General features: G+C 43.7%; 1 protein-coding gene across 1 annotated transcript in view; it reads left to right on the top strand.

Annotated features, from left to right (window-relative positions):
• Window positions 1-274: 274 nt before the first annotated feature.
• Window positions 275-23,427, top strand: part of LOC311077815 (complement C3-like) — a 117,070-nt gene continuing 93,917 nt past the window's right edge. Inside the window, exons 1-23 of the mRNA XM_084106444.1 lie at window positions 275-442; window positions 527-722; window positions 826-994; window positions 1,178-1,251; window positions 1,388-1,476; window positions 1,698-1,780; window positions 2,146-2,233; window positions 2,516-2,618; window positions 2,727-2,847; window positions 2,936-3,051; window positions 4,012-4,158; window positions 6,267-6,473; window positions 6,616-6,807; window positions 7,564-7,719; window positions 7,816-7,945; window positions 10,536-10,607; window positions 10,778-10,975; window positions 18,497-18,599; window positions 18,857-18,945; window positions 19,050-19,192; window positions 19,481-19,687; window positions 19,840-19,900; window positions 20,005-20,088. Of these exons, the coding sequence (XP_083962570.1) occupies window positions 372-442; window positions 527-722; window positions 826-994; window positions 1,178-1,251; window positions 1,388-1,476; window positions 1,698-1,780; window positions 2,146-2,233; window positions 2,516-2,618; window positions 2,727-2,847; window positions 2,936-3,051; window positions 4,012-4,158; window positions 6,267-6,473; window positions 6,616-6,807; window positions 7,564-7,719; window positions 7,816-7,945; window positions 10,536-10,607; window positions 10,778-10,975; window positions 18,497-18,599; window positions 18,857-18,945; window positions 19,050-19,192; window positions 19,481-19,687; window positions 19,840-19,900; window positions 20,005-20,088 (2,899 nt within the window). The 5' untranslated portion in view covers window positions 275-371. The remainder of the gene's footprint in view (window positions 443-526; window positions 723-825; window positions 995-1,177; window positions 1,252-1,387; window positions 1,477-1,697; window positions 1,781-2,145; window positions 2,234-2,515; window positions 2,619-2,726; window positions 2,848-2,935; window positions 3,052-4,011; window positions 4,159-6,266; window positions 6,474-6,615; window positions 6,808-7,563; window positions 7,720-7,815; window positions 7,946-10,535; window positions 10,608-10,777; window positions 10,976-18,496; window positions 18,600-18,856; window positions 18,946-19,049; window positions 19,193-19,480; window positions 19,688-19,839; window positions 19,901-20,004; window positions 20,089-23,427) is intronic.

The raw sequence follows: 23,427 nt of genomic DNA, 5'->3' as shown, positions 1-23,427 counted from the left end.
TGGAGTAACAATGACAAGCTTACAGGAGGAGTCACTTAACGAAGTCTAGTGGACAAATCTGAACTATTGGTCTTTGATTCTGAATTTTTGTGTTAAATAAATTCAGTTACCTGAGAGAAATCAAAGTATCCATTTACAAAATAAAAATTCAAAAAGGTTATTTTAAACATAGCAATATTTGCTATACTGTTCAACATGGGTGACCTTAAATACTCCCTTGTGTAATTTCCAGTAAAACAAACTGCAAACAAAAAAAGCAAGCAAATAGATAGATAGATAAATAGCAGTTTGGACTTCGAGGGTGACGGAGGCAGGTATAATTCTGAGCTGCTGCAGGTTCACACACACACACACACACACAGAGAGACACGATGGACGTGAAGCTGCTGTGTCTGACTGTTGTTCTTCTCTCCTCACCCCTCCTCACATTGTGTGACCCGCTGTGAGTATTAAACACACCGTTTGCTCATAGAGTTACTAATAATCAGTTTTTAAGATTTCAAACGCTGTGATTTGATCTCCTCAGGTTTGTTCTGTCAGCTCCTAATTTGCTGAGAGTGGGTTCCTCAGAGAACGTGTTTGTGGAGGCTCAGGATTACTCTGGAGGAAACCTGGACGTGAGGATCTCAGTGAAGAACTTCCCAAAGAAAGACAGGGAGATATTAGACAAAACAGTGACACTGACAGCAGAAAACAATTTCCAGATCCTTACAGATATAAAGGTGATGCCACCTTATGTAATTTACAGTATGTACAATTTTTGTAAAAAATGCTTTTTCTTTTATTCAAAATTTGCAAAGGACTAATTCATTATCTGTTCTCTAGATCCCTGATGATCAGAACTTGTTCTCTGATGACCCTCTGGAGAAGCAGTATGTGTATCTACAAGCTCAGTTTCCATCCAAAATCCTGGAGAAAGTGGTCATGGTCTCATTCCAGTCTGGATATATATTTGTACAGACAGACAAGCCCATCTACACGCCTGCTAGCAGAGGTACGATTATGTGCTAAAACATGACAAATATAGAGTGAATTAATGCGTAGTGTGAACTTTAAACATGTTACATCATCATGAATGTTTTTTCTTAAACTGACTGCTGCTTTTATCAGGGTTTGAATCTACTGAAAACCAAACAAACAAATCGTATTTCCTTTTTTGCTTTGACATCTTTTGCAGTTCAATATAGGATTTTCTCTCTGACGCCCAACCTGAAACCACTCAGTCAGACTGGAGTCACGGTGGAGATCATGGTATACAGTTTAATAAAAGCACACTGTTATAACACACACACACACACATTTGTGACACTTCAGCTGTAATGAGTATCATTGCACTGCTGATCTCAGTAAACACACAGTGTTAATGCTGATTTCTGTGTTTCTGAAGAATCCACAAGGCATCACAGTTTCATCACAGAAGATATATCCAGTGAAAGGGATGAAGTCTGGAAACTACCCCATTCCTGAGGTTGCCAGGTGTGTGAAACGCTGACAGAACGGAGGCTATTCAACCTGAGAGAACTGACAAAACTTAATTTTGATTGCCTATAGTGTCTAATTCAGGACAATATATTTGTGGATAAGAAAAAAAATTACCCTGTTCATGATGTTATCGTCTGTTTTAATATCATAAAAATATAATAATAAAATAATCATAAAAATCGGACATGTTCATGTTTGTGTTCTGTACGTTTCAGTCCTGGGATCTGGAAGGTTGTCACTCGGTACACACACACTCCTCAGAAGAAGTTTACTGCAGACTTTGAGGTCAAAGAATATGGTAAGATGTGTGTCAACAAAATGTATGTTGTGTATGAATAACAACTGAAAAATATTTATTTTAAAACAAGACAGCTGAGTGTGCTAAAGGAGGTATAAGCTCATGTGGAGCCATTGGTTCTCATTGAATATGAGAGAATGAAACAACAAAATATTCCAAGGCACTACTGAGGATACAGTATACAGAGAAAGGCTGTGTTAACCAGAATGCTTTGAATTGTTTTTATTTATTTATTAATAACTTAGCACAATAACTTAGGCCTTTTACCCTTAACCATGCGAGTCTTAACCATGTGAGTGCCTTGGAAGTTTTGTTGTTTCAAAAATATTTATTTATTTGTGTCTTTTCTCTGGTTTGGTTTATAGTGCTTCCAACATTTGAAGTGAAATTAAAACCCAGTAAGTCATTCTTCTATGTGGGTGATGAGAGCCTGACAGTCGACATTGAAGCCATGTAAGACAACATATGTTCTGCTTTATTGTATTGAAAATAAATCTATAACGTGAGTAAACACTGATTAAAATAGATTTGTATGTAATTGTCATTGGGTTACACCAACTAACGTAATTTTAATGGTCAGATCGAAGTTAAATGGTACAAAATGTCTCCTTTCCTTCTTCTGAGGAACAGAAAATGTCCAAGCTAATTTTTCTATGTAATGAACACGGATGTGGATCAGGGACAGTCGTCGTCACCGTTCAGCTTTTACAGCAGAAATTGTCTGTGCTTTTATAGGTATCTGTTTGGACAGAAGGTGGAAGGACATGCGTTTGTGGAGTTTGGTGTGATGGACGGTGAGAAGAAAACAAGTATTCCTACTTCTCTGCAGAGAGTTCAGGTGAGAGACATTAAATCATATAGGATCTCATATCTCCTTACCTAGAATTTACAAGAAGTTACATTTTTAGTGCATCTTAGACTGTTATTGTCTTTCTCATATGAATAGATTAGGGAAGGAGAAGGTACAGCAGAACTGAGCAGGGAGATGATCACTAAGACCTTTCCAAACATTATCCAGCTGGTTGGACGATCAATCTATGTTTCAGCCAGTCTTTTAACAGAAAGTGGTAAGACTCAACAGATACTGTACATCTGTATGTTTACATGCCTGTGTGTGATTGTATATGAGAGGCTAGTCCTGTGTGTGTGTTTCAGGCAGTGAAATGGTGGAAGCAGAAAGGAGAGGCATTCAGATTGTGACGTCACCGTATACCATCCACTTCAAAAGAACACCACAATTCTTCAAACCTGGGATGCCCTTCAGTGTCTCGGTATGAAACAGTAGCTGATTTTACACATTAAACTCTGTAAATTAGTATAAAATTAGCAGACTGGCTAATCTGGTAAAACACACCATCTGCTGTTCACACAAGCAATTGCTTTTATGATACCATTAGGATACTGTTAAAATAAGATTATGGAAGTAAAATAATGCCAAATGTTTTTGAAACAAAAAAGCCTGTTGAATTGCACTACTTAAAAACACGCGCTTGCACCCCCTGCTGGTGAGGTTGACTAACAGCAGATGGAGAGTATGCTCGGCAATCTACTGCTTTTCCTGCAGTTACTGGATGTCAATGTTAGTGTCGAATTTGAACCACTGAATTTGTGGAAGCGAATTTGCAAAGCAAAATAAATGGACCGAAAATTGCCTGTTGAATATTATAGGTTGACTATTTTGGAAGTGAAATATGAAAATGGAATGAATTTTTAATAATGAAAATGTGTTTGAAATGTTTTGAATTGAAATATTCACAGCTTAAATATTCAACCATGCTGAATTTCAGCCCATAAAAATGCAAGCCCTAAAAATACAATGCATTAAAATACAAGCATGGTTAATGCAATGCATACTTTTTTCAAGTAGTGCAATTCAACAGGCTTTTTTGTTTCAAAAACATTTGGCATTATTTTACTTCCATATAAGATAACATTCACTCATCAGCACCAATATACTGAACAATTGGAAGATTTTGAAAACACTCATGACAGATCTCACTATACGAACCTTTTAGCATTTTTCACCTGTAATTTGCATAAAGTTGAGCAGTTCTCAAATTAATGACACACTCAATGCCATCGCTTGTAACACTAAGTTGCCGGCAATGTTAGATCCCAGAAATCTGTCACTGATTTACAATTGAAAGCTGTTAACTATAAAATTAAGAACCTGAATGGTTGTAGAAACTATAGAAGAATTTCATTAATTTTTGCTCTGGGTTCTATAAAAGGTTTACGTAACAAATCCTGACCAGACTCCTGCTGAAAATGTGGAAGTGGAGGTCCATCCTGGAGGGGTCAAAGGTCAAACAAGAGCCAATGGCATTGGGAAGGTTACCGTCAACACTCTAGGAGGATCTTCTACACTGCAGATCACTGTAAGACCTGCAAACTCAACTAATGTTCAGTCACTTTCACTGGTGAACTAGTGGAGAATTAACATATGTGACCCTGGACCACAAAATCACATGGGTCAATTTTTCAAAATTGAGATTTATACATCAACTGAAAGCTGAATAAATAAGCTTTCTATTGATGTATGGTTTGTTAGGGCAATATTTGGTTGGGTTTATAATCAAACTATTTGAAATCTGGAATCTGAGGGTGCAAAAAAATCGAAACGTTGAGAAAATCACCTTTTAAGTTGTTCATTTATGTTTGCGATTGTGCTGCATTTACTCACAAACATAAATATTTTATATATTTATGGTAAGAAATGTACAAAATATCTTCATGGCACATGATCTTTACTTAATATCCTAATGATTTTGGCATAAAAGAAAAATCAATAATTTTGACCCATACAATCAGAGGTGTATAGTCCAGGGGTCAGAAAGTAGAAGTCTGTTCATATATGGCAAATACGTTTATTCCACCCATGAACTCAGCCAGCTGATTTCACTAATTAGTTCCATCTCCTGAATTAGCAAATGCAGGTGATTGGAACAAAATACTGAGGAGGACTTTTACTTTCTGAACCTGGACTTTACACTTCTGCATACAGTGTATTGTTGGCTATTGCCACAAATATACCTGTACTACTTGTGACTGGTTTTGTCATCCAGGGTCACACGTTAACATATGCCAGTTAAAGAGTTAGTTCACTCACCCTCACCCTCATGTTGTTCCAACCCCATAAGACCTTCGTTCATCTTCGGAACACAAATTAAGATATTTTTGATTAAATTTGAGAGCTGGATCACTCCTCCATAGGCTTCTAAGACATTATAACTTGCTAGCCCAGAAAATGCATTAAAGGGTACATAACATACACAGTTTCACCTAATCTCATGTTAATCTTGAGTACCTATAGAGTAGTAGTGCATCCTTCATATCTCCAAAAAGTCTTTAGTTTTATCATATTTATAAAAGAAATATAGAAATATACAGCTTTCCGATTCTCTCCGGAAAAAGCCGAGCTCCTGGAGGCGTGCCGTGGGCGGAGCTATAGAGTCAACATATATTCACTTATGTGCTGATTTCCAGCAAAAGACAGAAATCTAAACCAGTTGTACTTACATGAATGGGGTCTTTTATCACTGGGAACGCTCCACGTTTTAATAGCAAACGATCTGCAAATCCAGCGTCGACCTGGGCCTTGTTAATAAAACGTTCGTCACTGAAATGACCAGAACACACAACCGCACTTGCTACACTCCGTTGCTGCCCCGGAAAAACAAACTGCATCCACTGTTCCTGTAACACTGTACTGGGTTCTTTGGGAAGCTGAACACGGTAAGCTTTCCCTCACATCCACACTTTGGAGACATTCTTGAACAAATCCTATGCAGCGCTGCCGATGATTTCCTCTTGAAGCACGTTGATGTGCGCGGTCTCGCTCTCCTCTGGTCGAAGTGTGCGCGGGCGCGCTTTTCCGAGAGAAATGCTCATATAAGGAGTTCCACTCTCGTCTACGTCATTAGATCCACGATCGAAAAAAAACAGCCGAAACTTGTACCAAGCCGGAAGTAAGATTTTCGGCACAGAAATTCTCCGTTATTCGTCCAAAATATTTTTTTAAAACTTTGGCCATGTTTAGCATGAGAATCCATCTCTTTAACACTGTAAACAACTCTGAATACATGAAACACCATTGTACCCCCCCTTTAAAGACATCGACAAGTTTATAAAGCGACGAGAATACTTTTTGTGCGCAAAAAAAACAAAAATAATGACTTTATTCCACTTTTCATTTCCTTCTCTCTGGGCCTCAAGTTTTTTCACGTAGTATAACTGCGTAGCGCTTTGGGTTATACGTCACACGTAGGCTCACTATTGGCTGAGAGTGATCCAGCTCTCAGATTTAATCAAAAATATCTTAATTTGTGTTCCGAAGATGAACGAAGGTCTTACGGGGTTGGAACAACATGAGGGTAATTACTGACAGAATTTTCATTTTTGGGTGAACTAACCCTTTAACATATGTTGAACAAGCAATGAAGCATATAGTACACAGCACATTAGAAAATAAATGTATTCTCTCCAGGCAAAGACCAAAGATCCACAATTAACAGATGAACAGCAGGCAGTGAAGACAATGACAGCTCTGAACTACATTCCCAAAGTATCCAGCTCCAAAAACTACTTGCATGTCGGCATTGATGCTGCAGAGCTTCAGATCGGTGGTCAAATGACAGTCAATCTCAATACTGGACAAAGTCCAGGAGTCAAAGATCAAGATTACACATACATGGTAAATATTATAGTTATTTCTTATTCAGCTGCACCACAAATGTATTAATTGTATTTTGTCAATATTTGGTTAACTTCCACAGCTTGTGTTTAAAATCATATGAATGTCATAAATACTGTTAACTCATCTTCCTCATTTACAGATCTTAAGTAAAGGTCAGATTGTCAAAGCAGACAGGTTCAAGAGGAGAGGACAATCTCTAGTGACTCTGTCTCTACCTGTAACCAGAGACATGGTGCCGTCCTTCCGCTTTGTGGCTTATTACCATGTGGGCTCGTCTGAGGTGGTGTCTGATTCAGTCTGGGTCGACGTGAAGGACACATGCATGGGAACGGTGGGTCAACTATCACAAGAAATTATTGATATACAAATCAACTAAAGGGATAGTTTACCCAAAAATGAAAATTCTGTCATTAATTACTCCCCTTCATGTCGTTCCAGACCCGTAAGACCCTCAGAAGGCAAATTAAGATATTTTTGATGAAATCTGAGATCTTTCTGATCTCTCCATAGACTTCAACTTCATTGCAACTTTCAAGGCCCAGAAAGGTAGTAAAGACATTGTTAAAATATTCCTAAATATGACTACAGTGGTTCAACCTTAATCTTATGAAGCGACGAGAATACTTCTTGTGCGCCAAGACAAAACAATAAAGTAACGACCAACAATTTCTTCTATTCTGTGTCAGCCTCTGACGCTGTTCACGTAGTAAACACAGTGGAGCGCTTCCGGGTTCGATGTCAGAACGGCGGCTCAGTATTGGCTGGTTCCTGCGACAGCATCACACGCATACGTCTTGGTGCTCACGTGAGCAACGTCATAGACTGACACAGGAGAGGAAAAATATTTTCGTGGGGGGGGGGGGGGGGGGGGGACACAAAAAGTATTCTCGTCGCTTCATAACATTAAGTTTGAACCACTGTAGTCACATTTAGGACTGTTTTAACGATGTCTCTACTACCTTTCTGGGCCTTTACTGTTGCCTTGAAAGCTCTCGGATTTCATCAATTAATGACAGAATTTTCATTTTTGGGTGAACTTACCCTTAAGTCTGTTTTACTGACACAGCATCTCTCATTTTAATGACAGCTCAAGCTTCAGGTGAAGGGCAAAAAGATGAATACCTATGGCACAGGAGATGAGGTCAAGCTGCAGATAACTGGGGATCCTGGAGCTAGAGTTGGGCTGGTGGTGGTTGACAAGGCTGTGCATGTCCTTAACAAGAACAGACTCACTCAGACTCAGGTGAAGGACATTCTTCAGACGTCATGGCGAAAACATCCAATCTCCCTGTTTCTGGCATAAAAACGCACATAACTGGTGTCTTTTTTGCACCTTTAGATCTGGGACGTCATAGAGAAGCATGACACCGGCTGTACAGCAGGAGGTGGAAGGGAGTGTATGGGGGTTTTCAGTGATGCAGGTCTGATGTTTGAGTCACACACTGCAGGAGGAACCAACACCAGAACAGGTTTTTTTTTTCCTTTTCATTTATTTCAGTTAATGAAAATATTATATTTGCAACGCAAGGCAAGATGTAGAGAACCCAAATGCAACTTTAATTATCAAACATAAAACAAAGGCTGGAAACTGGTAACTCAAAACAACAAGAACCTGAACCTGGACAAGAAACATTCACAACTCAAAACATTCATACAATTTCCTGTTGGAAACATTCATATCCGCCAGGGCGGAGCAGGCAGTGCAGGCGGCCAGGGCGGAGCAGGCAGTGCAGGCGGCCAGGGCGGAGCAGGCAGTGCAGGCGGCCAGGGCGGAGCAGGCATGGCGGCGTGGCCTCCATGGTCCTATCAAGGGACCCACTGCACCCTCCGAAAATTTTCTTGGGGCAGCTATGGGGTTATGCTCAGGAACAGACACTGGTTCAGGAACAGACAGCGTGTGTGAACAGTCTCTGGCTCGGCAGACGTGAGGTGAACGGGCTCAGGCTCGGCAGGACTGACGACGTGAAGCGGCTCAGGCTCGGCAGGCCTGACGTCAAGAGGCCTCAGGCTCGGCAAGCCTGACGTGAAGAAGCTCAGGCTCGGCAAGCCTGACGTGAAGAAGCTCAGGCTCGGCAAGCCTGACGTGAAGAAGCTCAGGCTCGGCAGGCCTGACGTGAAGCTCAGGCTCGCCAAGCCTGACATGAAGCTCAGGCTCAGCAGGCTTGACGTTGAAGAAGCTCAGGCTCGGCAGGCCTGATGTGAAGAAACTCATGCTCTGCAGGCCTGACGTGAAGAAACTCATACTTGGCGGGCATGACGTGAAGAGGCTCAGGCTTGGATGGTACTGTGGTTTTGTGGGGCTGCTCGTCCGCAAAACCCACAGTAAATGAAGAACCGTTTAAAAGTGCAAAGTCCATATACTGCACCAGAGTGCAGTGAGGGGTATTGGCAGGCATGAGATAATAAATGGATTCATTAAGTCCATGGCAAAACATGCCTTTAAAGAACTAATCATTGAAATCCACCCCATTGCAAAGTCCACAAAACTCCTCCACATACTTCTCAATCGGACGGTCACCTTGGCTGAGACGGATTGCTGGGTCCATATTTTGGTAGAGTATCCTGTAAAGAAATCCACTGGAAGCAAGATGTAGAGAACCCAAATGCAACTTTAATGATCAAACATAAAACAAAGGCTGGAAACTGGTAACTCATTACAAGGACAAGAACCAGGACAACTCGAAACATTCATACAATACTCAACAAAGACACAAGGCAAACATGATGGCTTAAATACACAGATTAATTACTAGACAAGGGACACCTGTGAACAGTGAACCAGACGATTAACCAATGACAAGACACATGACAGGATCACATGACAAACAGGGAATCACATGACAAGACACAGAAACATGACAATGATAAGAACAAGAAAACAAAACCCAAACCGTGACAATATTAGCTTTATTCACTGAACAAATAGATTTCTGAGGGTTATTTTAAGGGTTGCATCTCTGGTCTGACAAGCATGGGTATTAAAACTGAGTTTTGGGTGATGATTGACGATATATAGAAAACACATTTTGATGCAAAACTCGAATTATGAATTTTTCTAAATGTTCATTACATCACATTGTCATAATTTGTCAGGAATTGTGTAAATGGGTAAAGTCAGTATATACATTAACGACGATTGAGACAATGTACACTCATAAAGAATAATGTGTCCGAATTTTAAAGACGTGGTGCTGCGCTTCTCGTCTGGTGTGCGACCCCCTTTAGACATATGGAAATATAGTAGGCTAATTCTTACATTAATTGATTTGTTAAACACAAACACAGGTTTGGTAACCTCCTACTGTCATGCTATTTGGATCGTTATTTCTAGGCCTACACTCAATGAACAACATCTCAACACTAAATTAAAGGCCTGTCTCATATTCACAGAATTACTCAAACATATTTTGCCACCTAAAAGTTGACGTGACACAAAAAAAATCTTTAACTTTCAGTCAACAAACAGTCCCTAAGCAGTGTGGTTTCCGGAGCCTGCTTCAATGCTGTGGGAAAGCTGGCAGTAGTGAGAGGTGTGTGGATTATGGGAGTCAGAGTGAGCAAAGTCAGTGAGATCTCCTGTAGTAGGCGGGAGGGGATCAGGGACTGAATGGTGTTGCACATGCTGGCCTGGAGATGAGAAGACAGATATTATCAAGGCAGGAAGTTGAGGCCGAACATAGAATGTCAGTTGCTTCATTGACATCAAGAGAAGAGAAGTGTCTAGTGGGGGGAAAGGATGCAGAGACCACAGTGGAGAAATCAGGGTTGAAACCGCGGTCCGGGGGAAAGCATCAATGTAAGGAGCTTAGTAACTGAAGTGGCCGGGACAGGCCCCCTAGGGTCTACTCGTGGAGCCGACACTGGTGACATGACACAAAGATGGCCGATGTAGTTAATCCAAGTCAAATAAAAAAAAAAAACAACAGGTGGTTTTGCAATACCAGTACATAGAAGTAAGTTTTTAAAACGGCTGAAAATGAAAAATCAATATCGTTTTTTTTTAACCTTGCCAAGTGATTTTTAAAATATACTAATTCATTCAAATGAAATGTCCTCTAGAGCCTGAGTGTCCCGCCACTGCAAAAAGAAAACGAAGAGCTGAGAGTCTCCTGCAAATCACTGGTGCACTGGGTGAGGAACTAAAATTTACTCAGATTTTACTTTTGCAATGTAAATCAGAAAGGGATTTTTTTTTTAAAGATCCCGAACCTTTCTCTTCATGGTTCATGTTTTATGGAAACTTTGTCTTTCCCTATAATAGTTCTCACCATGTTCTCCTACATTGTTCATTGTCTTCTCAGCTGGTCAATACTCTGGTGAATTGAAGCAGTGCTGCTTTGATGGGATGAGGGATAATAAACTCGGCTACACCTGTGAACGAAGAGCCACATATATTTTAGATGGGCCAGAGTGTGTCCAAGCCTTCCTGCAATGCTGCAAAGAGATGAAAACACGCAAAAGCATGAAGACAGAAGAAGAGGAAATGTTTCTGGCTCGCAGTAAGTACACAGCAAAATCCCCAGTCTTAAATCTACACTGCTCAGAGCACATATGGTCCCACTCTACAGAGTGTTAAAGTAACACTGAAGCAGTGTTAAAGTTAATTAGATAATTAAGTGATTAATAAAGTGATAATTTGTGGTGACACCTGATGCTAATGAGCAGAATCACTGAAGGAAAGAGAAACAACTAAAGAGAAAAAAGAGAAACACAAGAACAAAAACTGAGGAGTGTTCCAGAAAGCAAGGTTATCTTACTGTCAAACATACCCTGAACTCTCGGTTGATTAAACAAACCTTGCTTACTCGAGGTATGCTGTTTCCAAAAACATGTCCGGGAGTAAGTTCATCCAAATCAGAGTATATTCATGGTTAACACACCAGACATTCACAACAGAGCGACGAATTGACGAGTCACCCTAGAAACGGACGCTAGGAAAAAATGTGCCATACTACTTCTTTCATACTTCTTCATAGTGCATATCACCACCTATTTGGTGGTTGTGCAATTATTTTCCAATCTTTTTGTTTAATAATCTTTAATCACTGTGAATAAGAGCTTTAATGTTTGTTTGATGCTAGTTATATAATAAAAAGACTGATTAAACTAAATATAGTCTGTGCTTGCAAAGATAACGGCTGTAAAAGTTTGTTTTGTTTAGTCATTTTGCTTCAACATTGCTTGAAAGGTAAGATATATAAAATATTAGATCATATCATATCATACTGCATATGTCTTTTATTATAGAAATACATTATAGCATAGAAAACCTCTGAATGCAGATCAACGATGTGTGAGATGAGAATTATATAGCTATATAATATAATAAAATGACAATTTCCTCGTTTTTAATAGCCTTTATATATCTGTATTACTATAATATTGTGCACAATCTTTCACGCCCACTGGAGCCTCATCAATAGGGCACGCATGCGCTGAACACCTCTGAAGTAAACTAACGTATTCGGTTACTTACGCAACCTCTGTCCCCTGAGAGATAAGGGAACCAGTATTGCGTTGCAAACACTATGGGAAAACTCCTTTTCTCGAGAATATTGAAGCCTTTATTTTAAAACTCGGTGCAGCTGCACAGCAAGCACATAATAGCTGGCTGAAGCATGCTGATTAGCGGCAACTGCACAAACCTATGGCGATCCAGCAAGGACGCGCGATCCAATCAGAGCACTTGCCGCCTTGCTTGACTTGAGTGCGCCAATATGGGCGTGGCTGAAGGGTATAAATTCTGCATATATCAATAAGTGCAGAGGGCCCCGGGGGAGCCTCAGATATATAGGTCTGGGCCCATATGGGCCAGGGTCCTGGATGGAAAGGACTCGTTCCTGCAAGGCAGGAACCTCTAATTTATAGAATTTTGCAAATGTGGACGGAGCAGACCTACCGGCCGCCGCACAAATGTCTTCTAAAGGAACTCCACTGGACCATGCCTAAGAGGAAGCCATACCTCTTGTGGAGTGGGCTCTTAGACCTATGGGGCACGGAAGGCCCATAGAAGTGTAGGCCAGAGAGATAGCATCAACTATCCATCTTGACAGTCTGTGTTTTGTGACCGGAGAACCCTTGGTGTGGCCACCAAAACAGACAAAGAGCTGTTCTGACTGCCTGAACGGGGCAGAACGCTCCAGATAAATTCTCAAAGCCCTAACGGGGCAGATCATGTATGCATCACTATCGTCTTCTGAAGATGGGAGAGTAGATAGGGAGATAACCTGGGCTCTAAACGGAGTTGAGAGCACTTTAGGTACATATCCATGTCTTGGTTTAAGGACGACCCTGGAGCCATTAGGCCCAAACTCAAGACAGGAAGTGCTTGTGGAGAGAGCTTGTAAGTCCCCAACTCTTTTAACCGATGCTAGTGCTAGCATGAGAGCGTTTTTGAGAGAGAGGGGCTTCAGATCAGCCAACTGGAGTGGCTCGAAGGGAGGTCGGGGGTGCCAGATTGTCCTGTTTGCCTGCGTGAGGAGATCCTTCCTCAGAGGGATAGGCCACAGATCTGTCGCTGACAGCTGCATCAGCTCTGGGAACCAGATCTGGGTCCGCCAGAGAGGGGGGCTACAAGAAGTACTGCACACTTGGTGTTCCTGATCCGTTCGATGATCTGAGGGAGCATAGAGACCGGAGGGAATGCATAAGGGGGGTGGCTGGGCCACTCGTGGGCAAGCGCATCCCTGCTCTTCGAGAAGAAGATTGGGCAGTGAGAGTTGTCTTCTGAGGCGAAGAGGTCGACCTCTGCCCTGACGAAGACTTCCCACAATAGGAGAACCGCCTGGGGGAGGAGAGACCATTCCTCTGGGGGAACGTTGTCTCGAGATAACATATCTGCCCCTTGGTTCAGCGTGCCTGGCACATGAGCCACCCTGAGTGAGCTCAGGTTGGCATGAGCCCATAACAGGAGCTGGTCGGCCATGGTGTACAGGTTGCGAGACCTGAGACCGCCCTGGCGATTTATGTGGGACACCACTGCCATGTTGACCATCCGGACCAAGACGTGGTGTCCCACCAGATGTGGAAGGAAGGTTTTTAGGGTTAGAAAAACCACACTTAATTCGAGACAGTTGATGCGTAGGCGTTTCTCCGAGCTCGACCAGAGGCCGGAGTCAGGCCTGCCCTCGTACAGGGCTCCCCAACCGAGGTTGGAAGCGTCTGTTGAAATAGCCTTCCTTTTTGAAACCAGGCCCATACTCACACCCTGCTGGTACCAGTGGCCCGAGTGCCACACATGAGCTGGAACCTGTAGTTTTAGCCACAGCTGAAGGGGGCTCATACGCAGTAGGCCTAGTTGGAGTACTGACGATGCAGAGGCCATAAGGCCCAGAGCCCTTTGAAACGTTCTGAGCGGCGTGAGAGAGCCCACTTTGATTGAAGCAGCGAGACGCTGGATTGAGAGAGCCCGGTCTGGTGTGGGCCATGCTTTCATATGCACGGAGTCGAGAACTGTTCCCAGGAATGTGATCCATTGGCTGGGGGACAGCATACTCTTGGAAAAGTTCACTCTGAGCCCAAGGCGATCTAGATGGCCGAGGAGCCAGATTTTGTGAGTAAGAGACTCCGCCTCCGACTGGGCCAGTATGAGCCAGTCGTCGAGGTAATTCAGAATTCGCATTCCCCGCTGTCTCAAGGGGGAGAGAGCCGCATCCATGCACTTTGTGAATGTACGAGGTGCTAGAGACAGTCTGAATGGTAGGACTGTGTATTGATATGTCTGCCCCTCGAAGGCGAATCTCAAGAATGGCCTGTGACGGGGGTTCACTTGGATATGAAAGTAAGCATCTTTCAGATCTACTGAGAAGAACCAGTCTCCTGGGCAAATTTGCACCAGGATATGTCTGGTCGTGAGCATCCTGAATGGCCGTACCATGAGGGCCTTGTTCAGGTGTCTGAGATCTAAAATGCAGGGATGCAAACAGCGCGCTTTTCAGCGCCTCCCGCTTTTTTCACGTCAGTTTGGGTGACAAATTCATCTGAAGCCTATTTCATAGCTTAATGTGAGGGACAGAAGTCTATTTACATCATTAAAGTTTACGAAAACTCGTTTTCCCTCCTCTGCTGCTGTCAATCATTCTTCATTCAGTATTCAAACAGCGCGCGCGCCTCTTCCGGTTACAGCAGGGTGCACGGTAAAACTCTCTACAATATGATATTCATATTATAATGCTTGATCTGTAGAGAAAAGGCTGTGGATTTGCATAAAATGACTTTATTTTGTTGGAGTTTGTTGCTGTTTTTAAACGACCCGCTACCGTGTGCCTGTTAGATCACACAGCACAAGGACTATGAATCGGCATCAAATGCACAATAACTGGAATTTAAAACTGTGAAGAAACAAATGATCAATAAACTGTTGTACAGATATACACTAGGATTTGTGCGCTCAACATTTCTTCGCTTTTGTGCCGTGAACTTTTAAATGCGCACTTGTGTAGCGCAGCGCTGCACACTGTGGGCCCTATTTTAACGATCTGAAACGCAAGTGTCAAAGCGCAAAGCGCAAGTAACTTTGTGGGCGGGTCTCGGCGCTGTTGCTATTTTCCTGGCGGGATAAATGACTCTTGCGCCAGGCGCAAATCTTAAATGGGTTGGTCTGAAGTAGCTTCATTATTCATAGGTGTGGTTTGGGCGTAACGTGAAATAAACCAATCAGAGCATCATCTCACATTCCCTTTAAGAGCAGACGCGCTTTTTCCTTGGCGTATTGCTATTATAACGGCGGATTTGCCAGGCGCGCGCCAGGAGCGGTTCACAGCCGAGGAGAGCAACGCTCTCATCATGGCCGTAAAAGAGAGAGAAGTGACATTGGGGATGGAGAAACACACCCAAATTAACTTCGGTTAAACAGGTATATAATAATGTGGGTAAATGTGTAAGCTAGATGTATGCTTTTATAATAAATTGTCTATCTATCTATCTATCCATCCATCCATCCATCCATCCATCCATCGTTTGTAATAATATGATTTGCAAAAATGAAAACTGCTGCTTCTGTGTAGATTAGAGAATCAAAGTGTATGCGCGTTGTGCACGCTATACATTATGGTCAAGCATGCGCCCTTAAAATAGCATAATGAACAACGCGCAACACGCCACTGACTTTAGACTAGGTTTTTTTTCTGGCCAGTGGCGCAATTGTTTTATGGAACAGTAAAATAGCACCAGGGATTGTTTGCCCTGGAACACGCCTCCTTTTTTGCGCTGAACCGCCCAGGGAGCGCAAGTTCATTCCCTAGTTTAGCGACGTGCTTCTGTGGAGGGAAAAGCGCGCTTTGTGCGGGTGCAAAATAGGAATGAAACATGCGCCGGTGTACAAAGTCAATTGCGCTGGGTGCAAGATAGGGCCCTGTGACTCCATGTTGCTTTGCTTTGAACACATCATTCTGCGCCCGCGATGCGCATGCGCTTTGTGCGCTCTGTTTTGAAGCGTTTCATATTATCATGGTTTTGCGCACTGAAAGATTATTAAAAGCCTATACTTTTGTATACCTAGCCTGCACAATACATTTAAAATAAGCATAATTTAATTGTATGTTATTTCTGTGTAGTGTAGTGTAGGCTATATAAATATACACACTTCTGAATTCTTGACATTCATATATAAATATAAAATTGTGAAATGTATGATTGCCTGATTGAATTTTATAAGAATACTAATAGTAATTTGTTTTTATTAACATGTTTAGATTTGATAAAATTACTGTGCAGATTTTTTCAAGAATTACTTTTTGCTGCTGATTTATATACTCACTAAGTTTAATAAAAATACATAATAATACATTTATGTAATATTTAAAGGTGTTAACTGTAATCTTACACTGCAAAATGATCACTTACAAAGGATTAAATTCATCACAATTATGTAAGTATCTGGATATTTGCCGCGGGGCGAGGGCTTTGATAACCTCTCTCTTTTTTGACGATACATGTGTTTGCATCCCTTAAAATGGGTCTCAGGCCACCGTCTTTCTCCGGAACAAGAAAATAACGTCTGTAGAAGCCTGACTCGCTTTGGGAAGTGGGAACTATCTCGATAGCCCCTTTCGCCAGCAGACTTAACACTTCGGTGCGGAGGACGTGAGACACACTGCTCCTTACCGAAGTGTAGATTATAGCACGAAAGCACAGGGGTCTGCGGGCGAACTGAAGCGAGTAACCCTGCTTTATGATATTCATAACCCAGCCTGACACTTCGGGGATGGCCTGCCAGGCCTGGGCCCAAGAGGCCAGGGGTTGGATTGCATCTGGAGGCGGAACGCCAAGACTCGGGGGCCCGACCTGCCAGATGTTTTTGTGAAGAAATTTGCTCGATTTGTGCTCAGTGTGGGTCGCTGTTAAAACAGCGTTTGGGTGCAGGGTTGCGTAACGAAGGACGGGCCCATGTTCTGCAATTAACACATCTCCAGCCACCTGAACTGAAGAGGGGGCTGTGAGAGGCACTCGAGCGATCTTTAGGGGTGGTCCGGTGATGACTTCCTAGGCTCATGGTCCAGCGCGAGCTTTGGCCGCGGGCCCTGGCGTTTGGGGAGTGGGTAGCGCTTTGCTGGTTTGAAGCGCTGATTGGTCTCAGCCGCTGGGCGGGGCTGGGGGACCTGAGGCGCTGGTTTCTCTGGCTGCAGCGTGCTCTTGGGGCGCCGTGAAGCAGAGCTGGAGCACTTGGGGAGGAAGTGTTTCATGGCATTGGATGCCTTCTGAGCTTCCGTGAAAAGTTCCGCAAACCCCCTAACAGGAGGGCCGAAGAGACCTAAAGTGGAGACTGGTGAGTCGAGGAAGGCGGTACTGTCCGCGTCCCTGATCTCTGTCAGATTAAGCCATAAGCGGCACTCCAGCACCACTAGGCTGGCCATGTTGCGGCCGACGGCCTGAGCAGTGGTCTTGGTAGCTCGAGGTCCAGGTCTGTGGCGCTGCGGAGGTCTCTGAAGGCGTCTGGGTCAGGTCCTGACTCATCCATAGAATAGAGGAGTTTAGCCTGAAACACCTGAAGAACAGCCATGATGTGTAAAGCAGAAGCAGCCTGGCCAGCAGCGGAGTATGCACGGTCCGTGAGTGCTGAGGACGTTCTGCACGGCTTAGATGGTTGCGCAGCCTTTGCTCTCCAACTGCCAGCAGTGGGAGGACACAAATGGGTGGTGACCATTTCTTCCAGTGGCAGGAGCTTCACATATCCTTTTTCCTCAGAGCCGTCAATGGATGAGAGCGTCAAAGAGGCAGAAGAGCACGTGCGCTCTGAAAAGGGCGTGAGCCCTGTGAACTTGTGAGCTCCTCGTGAACTTCTGGAAAAAACGGAACGGAACGCTGGCGAGGGGTTTGCAGGCGCCCCGGCAGGAACCACTCATCGAGGTGGCTTCTAGTAGGCTCTTCTGGTGGTAGCCAGTCAAGACCCAGCTCTGGTGTCGACTCGTTCAGGCTGAGAGAGAGGGGTGGGGTCCGTGGAGCCCGACCAATCCTCACCCTCAGACACCACCACAGAAACTGCATTGTAAAATTCCCCCACCGATCCGCCGAAAGAGACGAGGCCGGCCGGTTCGAGAGAGGGGCGTTGATCGCTCTTGACAAACAGCACCGGTGAAGTGTCAGATTCTGGTGTGGGCGAGGCATGCGCTCATATCACCGCGCTCGTGGAGTCGTTGCTCGCGTCGCTTCTTCCTTCGGGGCTCGAGGGGCGCCGGAGATGGAAGATGGGCGGGCTCGCCCTCTGACGTAGCGAGAGCGAGTTTGGAACAAAGCACTGAGATGGGCATGCTGTCACAGGAAGGAATTTAATTCAAAAAAGCAGTGCCACTGCACAGTCATAACAGTGCAGCGATCTGAGTGTGCCATTTGGAAACATTCCAATAATTTTGAGATCCCTACGACTTAACAGTCTCTGATGCCCAGACCCTTTTAGGGCAGAAAAAAAATTTGTAAAGCCGTACAAATACAATAGGGTCCCTGATACATTTTTACTTGACTTGTTTGATGTGTCCTTTTGCTCTAAAATGTATATTCTGTCACATTTTTATCTGCTACAACAGGTGATGATGATGATGAATATTATACAGACTCTGATGAGATCGTGACACGTACTCAGTTCCCTGAGAGTTGGCTTTGGGAAGAGATTGATTTATGTGAGAATTGGTGAGTAGGAGACTTTTAGACAAAAGCTGTGAGTTTAGCCCGGTTCACACCACTAGTGACTTGTAGCAAATTATCTCATTCAACTTGAGCTGTTGGTGACAATGTGCGTGTGTGTGTGTGTGTGTGTGTGTGTGTGTGTGTGTGTGTGTGTGTGTGTGTGTATGTGTGTGTGTGTGTGTGAGAGAGAGAGTCTGATAGTAAACAACCATTTGAGGAGTACTTCAACAGTTTTTCTTTTATTTTTCCTCATATCCCAGTCCAGAACCAGTCAGAGATAAAGTGATCTACCTGAAAGACTCTATTACTACCTGGCAGATCTTGGCTGTCAGTCTGTCACCAACACTTGGTAAAGTGAAGCTGCAAACACAGGATACATGGTCTGAAAATCATCATCATCATCCAGGAGCTGCTGCTTTAAACCCTTCTGTGTGTCTGTGTTCCTCCTCAAAGGCATCTGTGTGGCAGAACCTGAGGAGATTATAGTTTTTAAACCATTTTTCATTGACCTCAAGATCCCTTATTCAGCTGTGCGCGGTGAACAACTGGAAATCAAGGCCATTATTCACAACTACACACCAAGGCATCTGAAGAGGGTAGATCGGATTTAATATTGAAAATGCATTCAGAATGTATGTTATACATTAAAACCATGTACATCGTAATAACCTTTTCTGCATGAGTCAAATCATTTATCCTGAAAAGCATTTCAGGTTTTTTGAGCTGCTTGTGACTCAAACTGAAGAAAAGTGTAGAATACTGAACTGTGCTGAAACAGAAATTTCCTCCATCATCACATATTTCATTTCTGATTCTAATTTATTTTGGAGGTCGTTTCCTCTAGATATTTAAGTGATTTTTGTCTCACTCTCCTGTTTTCACAGGTGCGTGTGGAGTTTATGGAGACAGAAAATGTTTGCAGCTCTGCCAGTAAGAAAGGCAAATACAGAACAACAGTAAACATTGACAAAGACTCCAGCATAGCGGTTTCATATGTGATTATTCCCATGACACTGGGACATCATGTTATTGAGGTGAAAGCTTCATTATCTGAGTTTGATGATGGAGTGAGAAAGACCCTGAAGGTGGTGGTACGTTTGATGGCATTTCTGTCAGTTTTCAGTAATTCTGTTTTATTTGATTTGGTCATTTGTTAATATAATGATTAATAGATATTTGTCCTATTTTTTGGAATAGATAAACTAGATAACCACAGGTAGTTAACTTACTCTGTCTCTTTCAGTCTGAGGGTGTGCTGATTCCACTACAAAGCGATATTGTGGAACTCAATCCTGCTAAGAAAGGTGAGATTCCCTGCTCAAGACTCACCAAAACTGTACAACATCTGATCAGCACATAACTCATGACTCTTCCTTCATCTTCCTGTTCTTTATCCCAAATGAAACAGGGGAAAAACCTATACTTATTAGATCTGCAAAACCAAAGGATCGGGTTCCAGACACACCTGCTAACACCTACATCTCTATTGCTGGTAAGGAAAAATATGTTTTTAAGAATATGTAGTGATTATTTCTGACATGTATAGTTGTGCATTTTTTGTTTAAAGAAAGCTGAAACCTGGGGTGGTATACAATTTTGGACACTGTGTGGATTTTTGGTAATCGCAGGTGGCTAAATTAAAGCAATGATGTAAAGTCCATGAACAATTGTGAGGGCTAGAATAATTATCTATATTTGCCTCACATTTTCCCACACAGTATGTTCCTTCTTTTCGGCCAGTCCAAACAAATGTTTTTAAATTATTGTTAGATACCTTATTTGTTAGATTAAAAAGAAGTTTAGTAAACTTAAAATGTGTATTGTTATGCATTGTAGTATGTGTGCACCTATATGTGGTTGGTTCGAGATCCTTAGTGGAATACATTTTTTAATTTTTAATCTATGCCATTGTTGTTATTTTCATATAGTGTGTGCATGTTACCAATATTTGAATCTGTGAATTCAGGCGGTAATGTTATGGTGATATTGTGACGTGCGTGTGTATCTTGTGATGTTTTTGTCTGGAAGATAGGTAGAACCTGTCTTACAGCATATTTTTGTTACACAATTTGGTTCCGGTGCTAATCCGGGGGGCCATGTGAATTTTTTTTGTATGTGACTGGAATGTATGATGTGGATGGCCCCTTAGTAGCCTATATATCCATACCCATCTACTGCATCCTAGGGTGTGTGTGAGTGTGACTCGTTGTCCCAATTTGATGCAGGTGGGTCCAGATACTGTCCATCTGGCCTCCATGGAATTGCAATGACTGTCCTATGAAGGAAAAAAATCATAATTAATTTTTGTTCATTTTAAAGCCTGCGTCACCTAGCATCTGTAACACTTCATCAACCAACTGCAAGTGGTTCTCAAGTGGTTCCTCTGTGGCTATCAGTATGTCGTCTACATAGTGAACTACTTTGCCAGTTCCTAGTAAGGGACTGAGCACATCTGCCACAGCTCGATGAAAAATGGCTGGGCTGTTGTGAAGGCCCTGTGGCATTCGTTCCCATGTATACTGCATTTGATTTACAGTAAATGCTAATTTCCATCCTTCTCGTTTGACTTTAATAGACCAAAAAAAATGTTTGATGTCAAGCACTGTAAACCACGAAGCATTGGTTGAAATGTGATAAGATTGTAGCTGGATTTGCTTGACCTTACTAAGACAACACAACCTGTCATAAATATGTCATAAACATGACATAGCAGATTAACTATCAAACTTAAGAAACCACTTAGCTTTATGGGTTAACATTTAATTAAACTGTCAGGTGGTTGGTTTTGACATTGGCTGTCATGAAGCCATTATAACTGTGTCATGAATGTTTTTCTTGACCTCAACTACAGTGGTACAAATTTAATTTGTCATTAAAATGTTATAATGGCTTCATGACAGTCAATGTCAAAACCAACCACATGACAGTTTAATGAAATGTTAACCCATAAAGCTAAGTGGTATCTTAACTTTGATAATTAATCTGCTATGTCATGTTTATGACATATTTATGACAGGTTGTGTTGTCTTAGTAATGTCAAGTTGCCATAACAAAGACATCTCAAACAATGTCATATTTGCATTAAACGTCATAATTGAGCGAATGACACTTAATGACAGTTGTCATAAACATGCATAAGACCTCCTTCATATTCATGACTGTCAGGGTTCACAGAGGATGCAGACAAGATGGTAAGATTAACTCTTTTATTTGCAGAATGAGCGGAGATGCAGATAGAAGGTGAGTAACAGCAACACAGAATAACAGTGAATGCTTAGCTGGTTGGTAATGTCTTTCTTTCTCTCTCTCTTGTAGGTGATTGCGGGTCGAAGGCTGAAGAGGATGGCAGGTAGGCTGAACGGAGAGGATGCGAAGCAGGTTAGGATCCAGGTAAGTGCGAGGGAGTCTGTGAGTCATGTAATGATGTATAGACGAGACCAGACAAAGAGTGAGTGACTAAGTGCTGCATATAAAGGTGAGCTGGTGATGGAATCCAGGTGACGGTGATTACTAATTAGAGGAGAGAGGAGAGTGAGTGCAGGTGTGCGCCAAGGAGGATTCTGGGGGGTGTAGTGCAGAGACAGAGGAGGAAGACAGACGGTGGATGTGACATTACTCCCCCCTCCCGCAAGGCGCGTCCCGCGCCGAAGAAGGCAGCATACGGGAGGGGGGGTGGGCATCCTGGAGTCCGTGACGGGAAGGTGGAACAGGTTCAGAAGTACGGACTCCAGGATGGTGGCAGGACAGACAGGAGGAGGTGATCACGACGGTGCAGACAGAACAGGGGACCATGGTGGTGCAGGCAGAGCAGGGGACCATGGTGGTGCAGGCTGATCAGGGGACCATGGCGGTGAGGACCCTTCGGATGGCCATGGCGGAGAAGACCCTTCGGGTGGCCATGGCGGAGAAGACCCTTTGGCTGGCCATGGCGGAGAGGACCCTTCGGGTGGCCATGGCAGAGAGGACTCTTCGGGTGGCCATGGCGGTGAGGACCCTTCGGGTGGCCATGGTGGTGGCCATGACGCTGGGCATGGCGGAGAAGACCCTTCGGGTGGCCATGGCGGTGAGGACCCTTCGGGTGGCCATGGCGGGGACGACTTATACCCCCCCCCCCCCCCCCCCCCCCAAACTTCCTTTGGGGAAATATCAGGCTTTAACATTGGACTGGAAGAGGCAGGGGGCGAAAGCGGCTCAGGGCTGGACAGGACCAGTGATGAAGGCGGCTCTGGACTGGACAGGACCAGCAGGAAAAGAGGACTCTGAGCTGGATGGGACCAGTGGCGAAGAGGGCTTAGAGCTGTGCGGGACCATCGGCGAAGAGGGCTCTGAGCTGTGCGGGACCAGCGGCGAAGAGGGCTCTGAGCTGTGCGGGACCAGCAGCGAAGAGGGCTCTGAGCTGGATGGGACCAGCGGCGAGGAGGGCTCTGAGCTGGATAGGACCAGCGGCGAAGAGGGCTTTGAGCTGTGCGGGACCATCGGCGAAGAGGGCTCTGAGCTGTGCAGGACCATCGGCGAAGAGGGCTCTGAACTGGGCGAAACCAGCGGCGAAGAGGGCTCTGATCTGGGCGGAACCAGCGGCTAAGAGGGCTCTGAGCTGGGCGGAACCAGCGGCGAAGAGGGCTCTGCGCTGGGCAGAACCAGCAGCGAAGAGGGCTCTGAACTGGGCAGGACCAGCTGTGAAGAGGGCGTTGAGCTGGGCAGGACCAGCTGTGAAGAGGGCGTTGAGCTGGGCAGGACCAGCTGTGAAGAGGGCGTTGAGCTGGACAGGACCAGCTGTGAAGAGGGCGTTGAGCTGGACAGGACCACCTGTGAAGAGGGCGTTGAGCTGGAC

This window comes from Abramis brama (assembly GCF_963993115.1).
Source record: "Abramis brama genome assembly, chromosome: 2".
NCBI classification, from domain to species: domain Eukaryota; kingdom Metazoa; phylum Chordata; class Actinopteri; order Cypriniformes; family Leuciscidae; genus Abramis; species Abramis brama.
The sequence above is the reverse complement of the archived record's forward strand: the minus strand, read 5'-3'. Positions and strand labels throughout refer to the sequence as shown.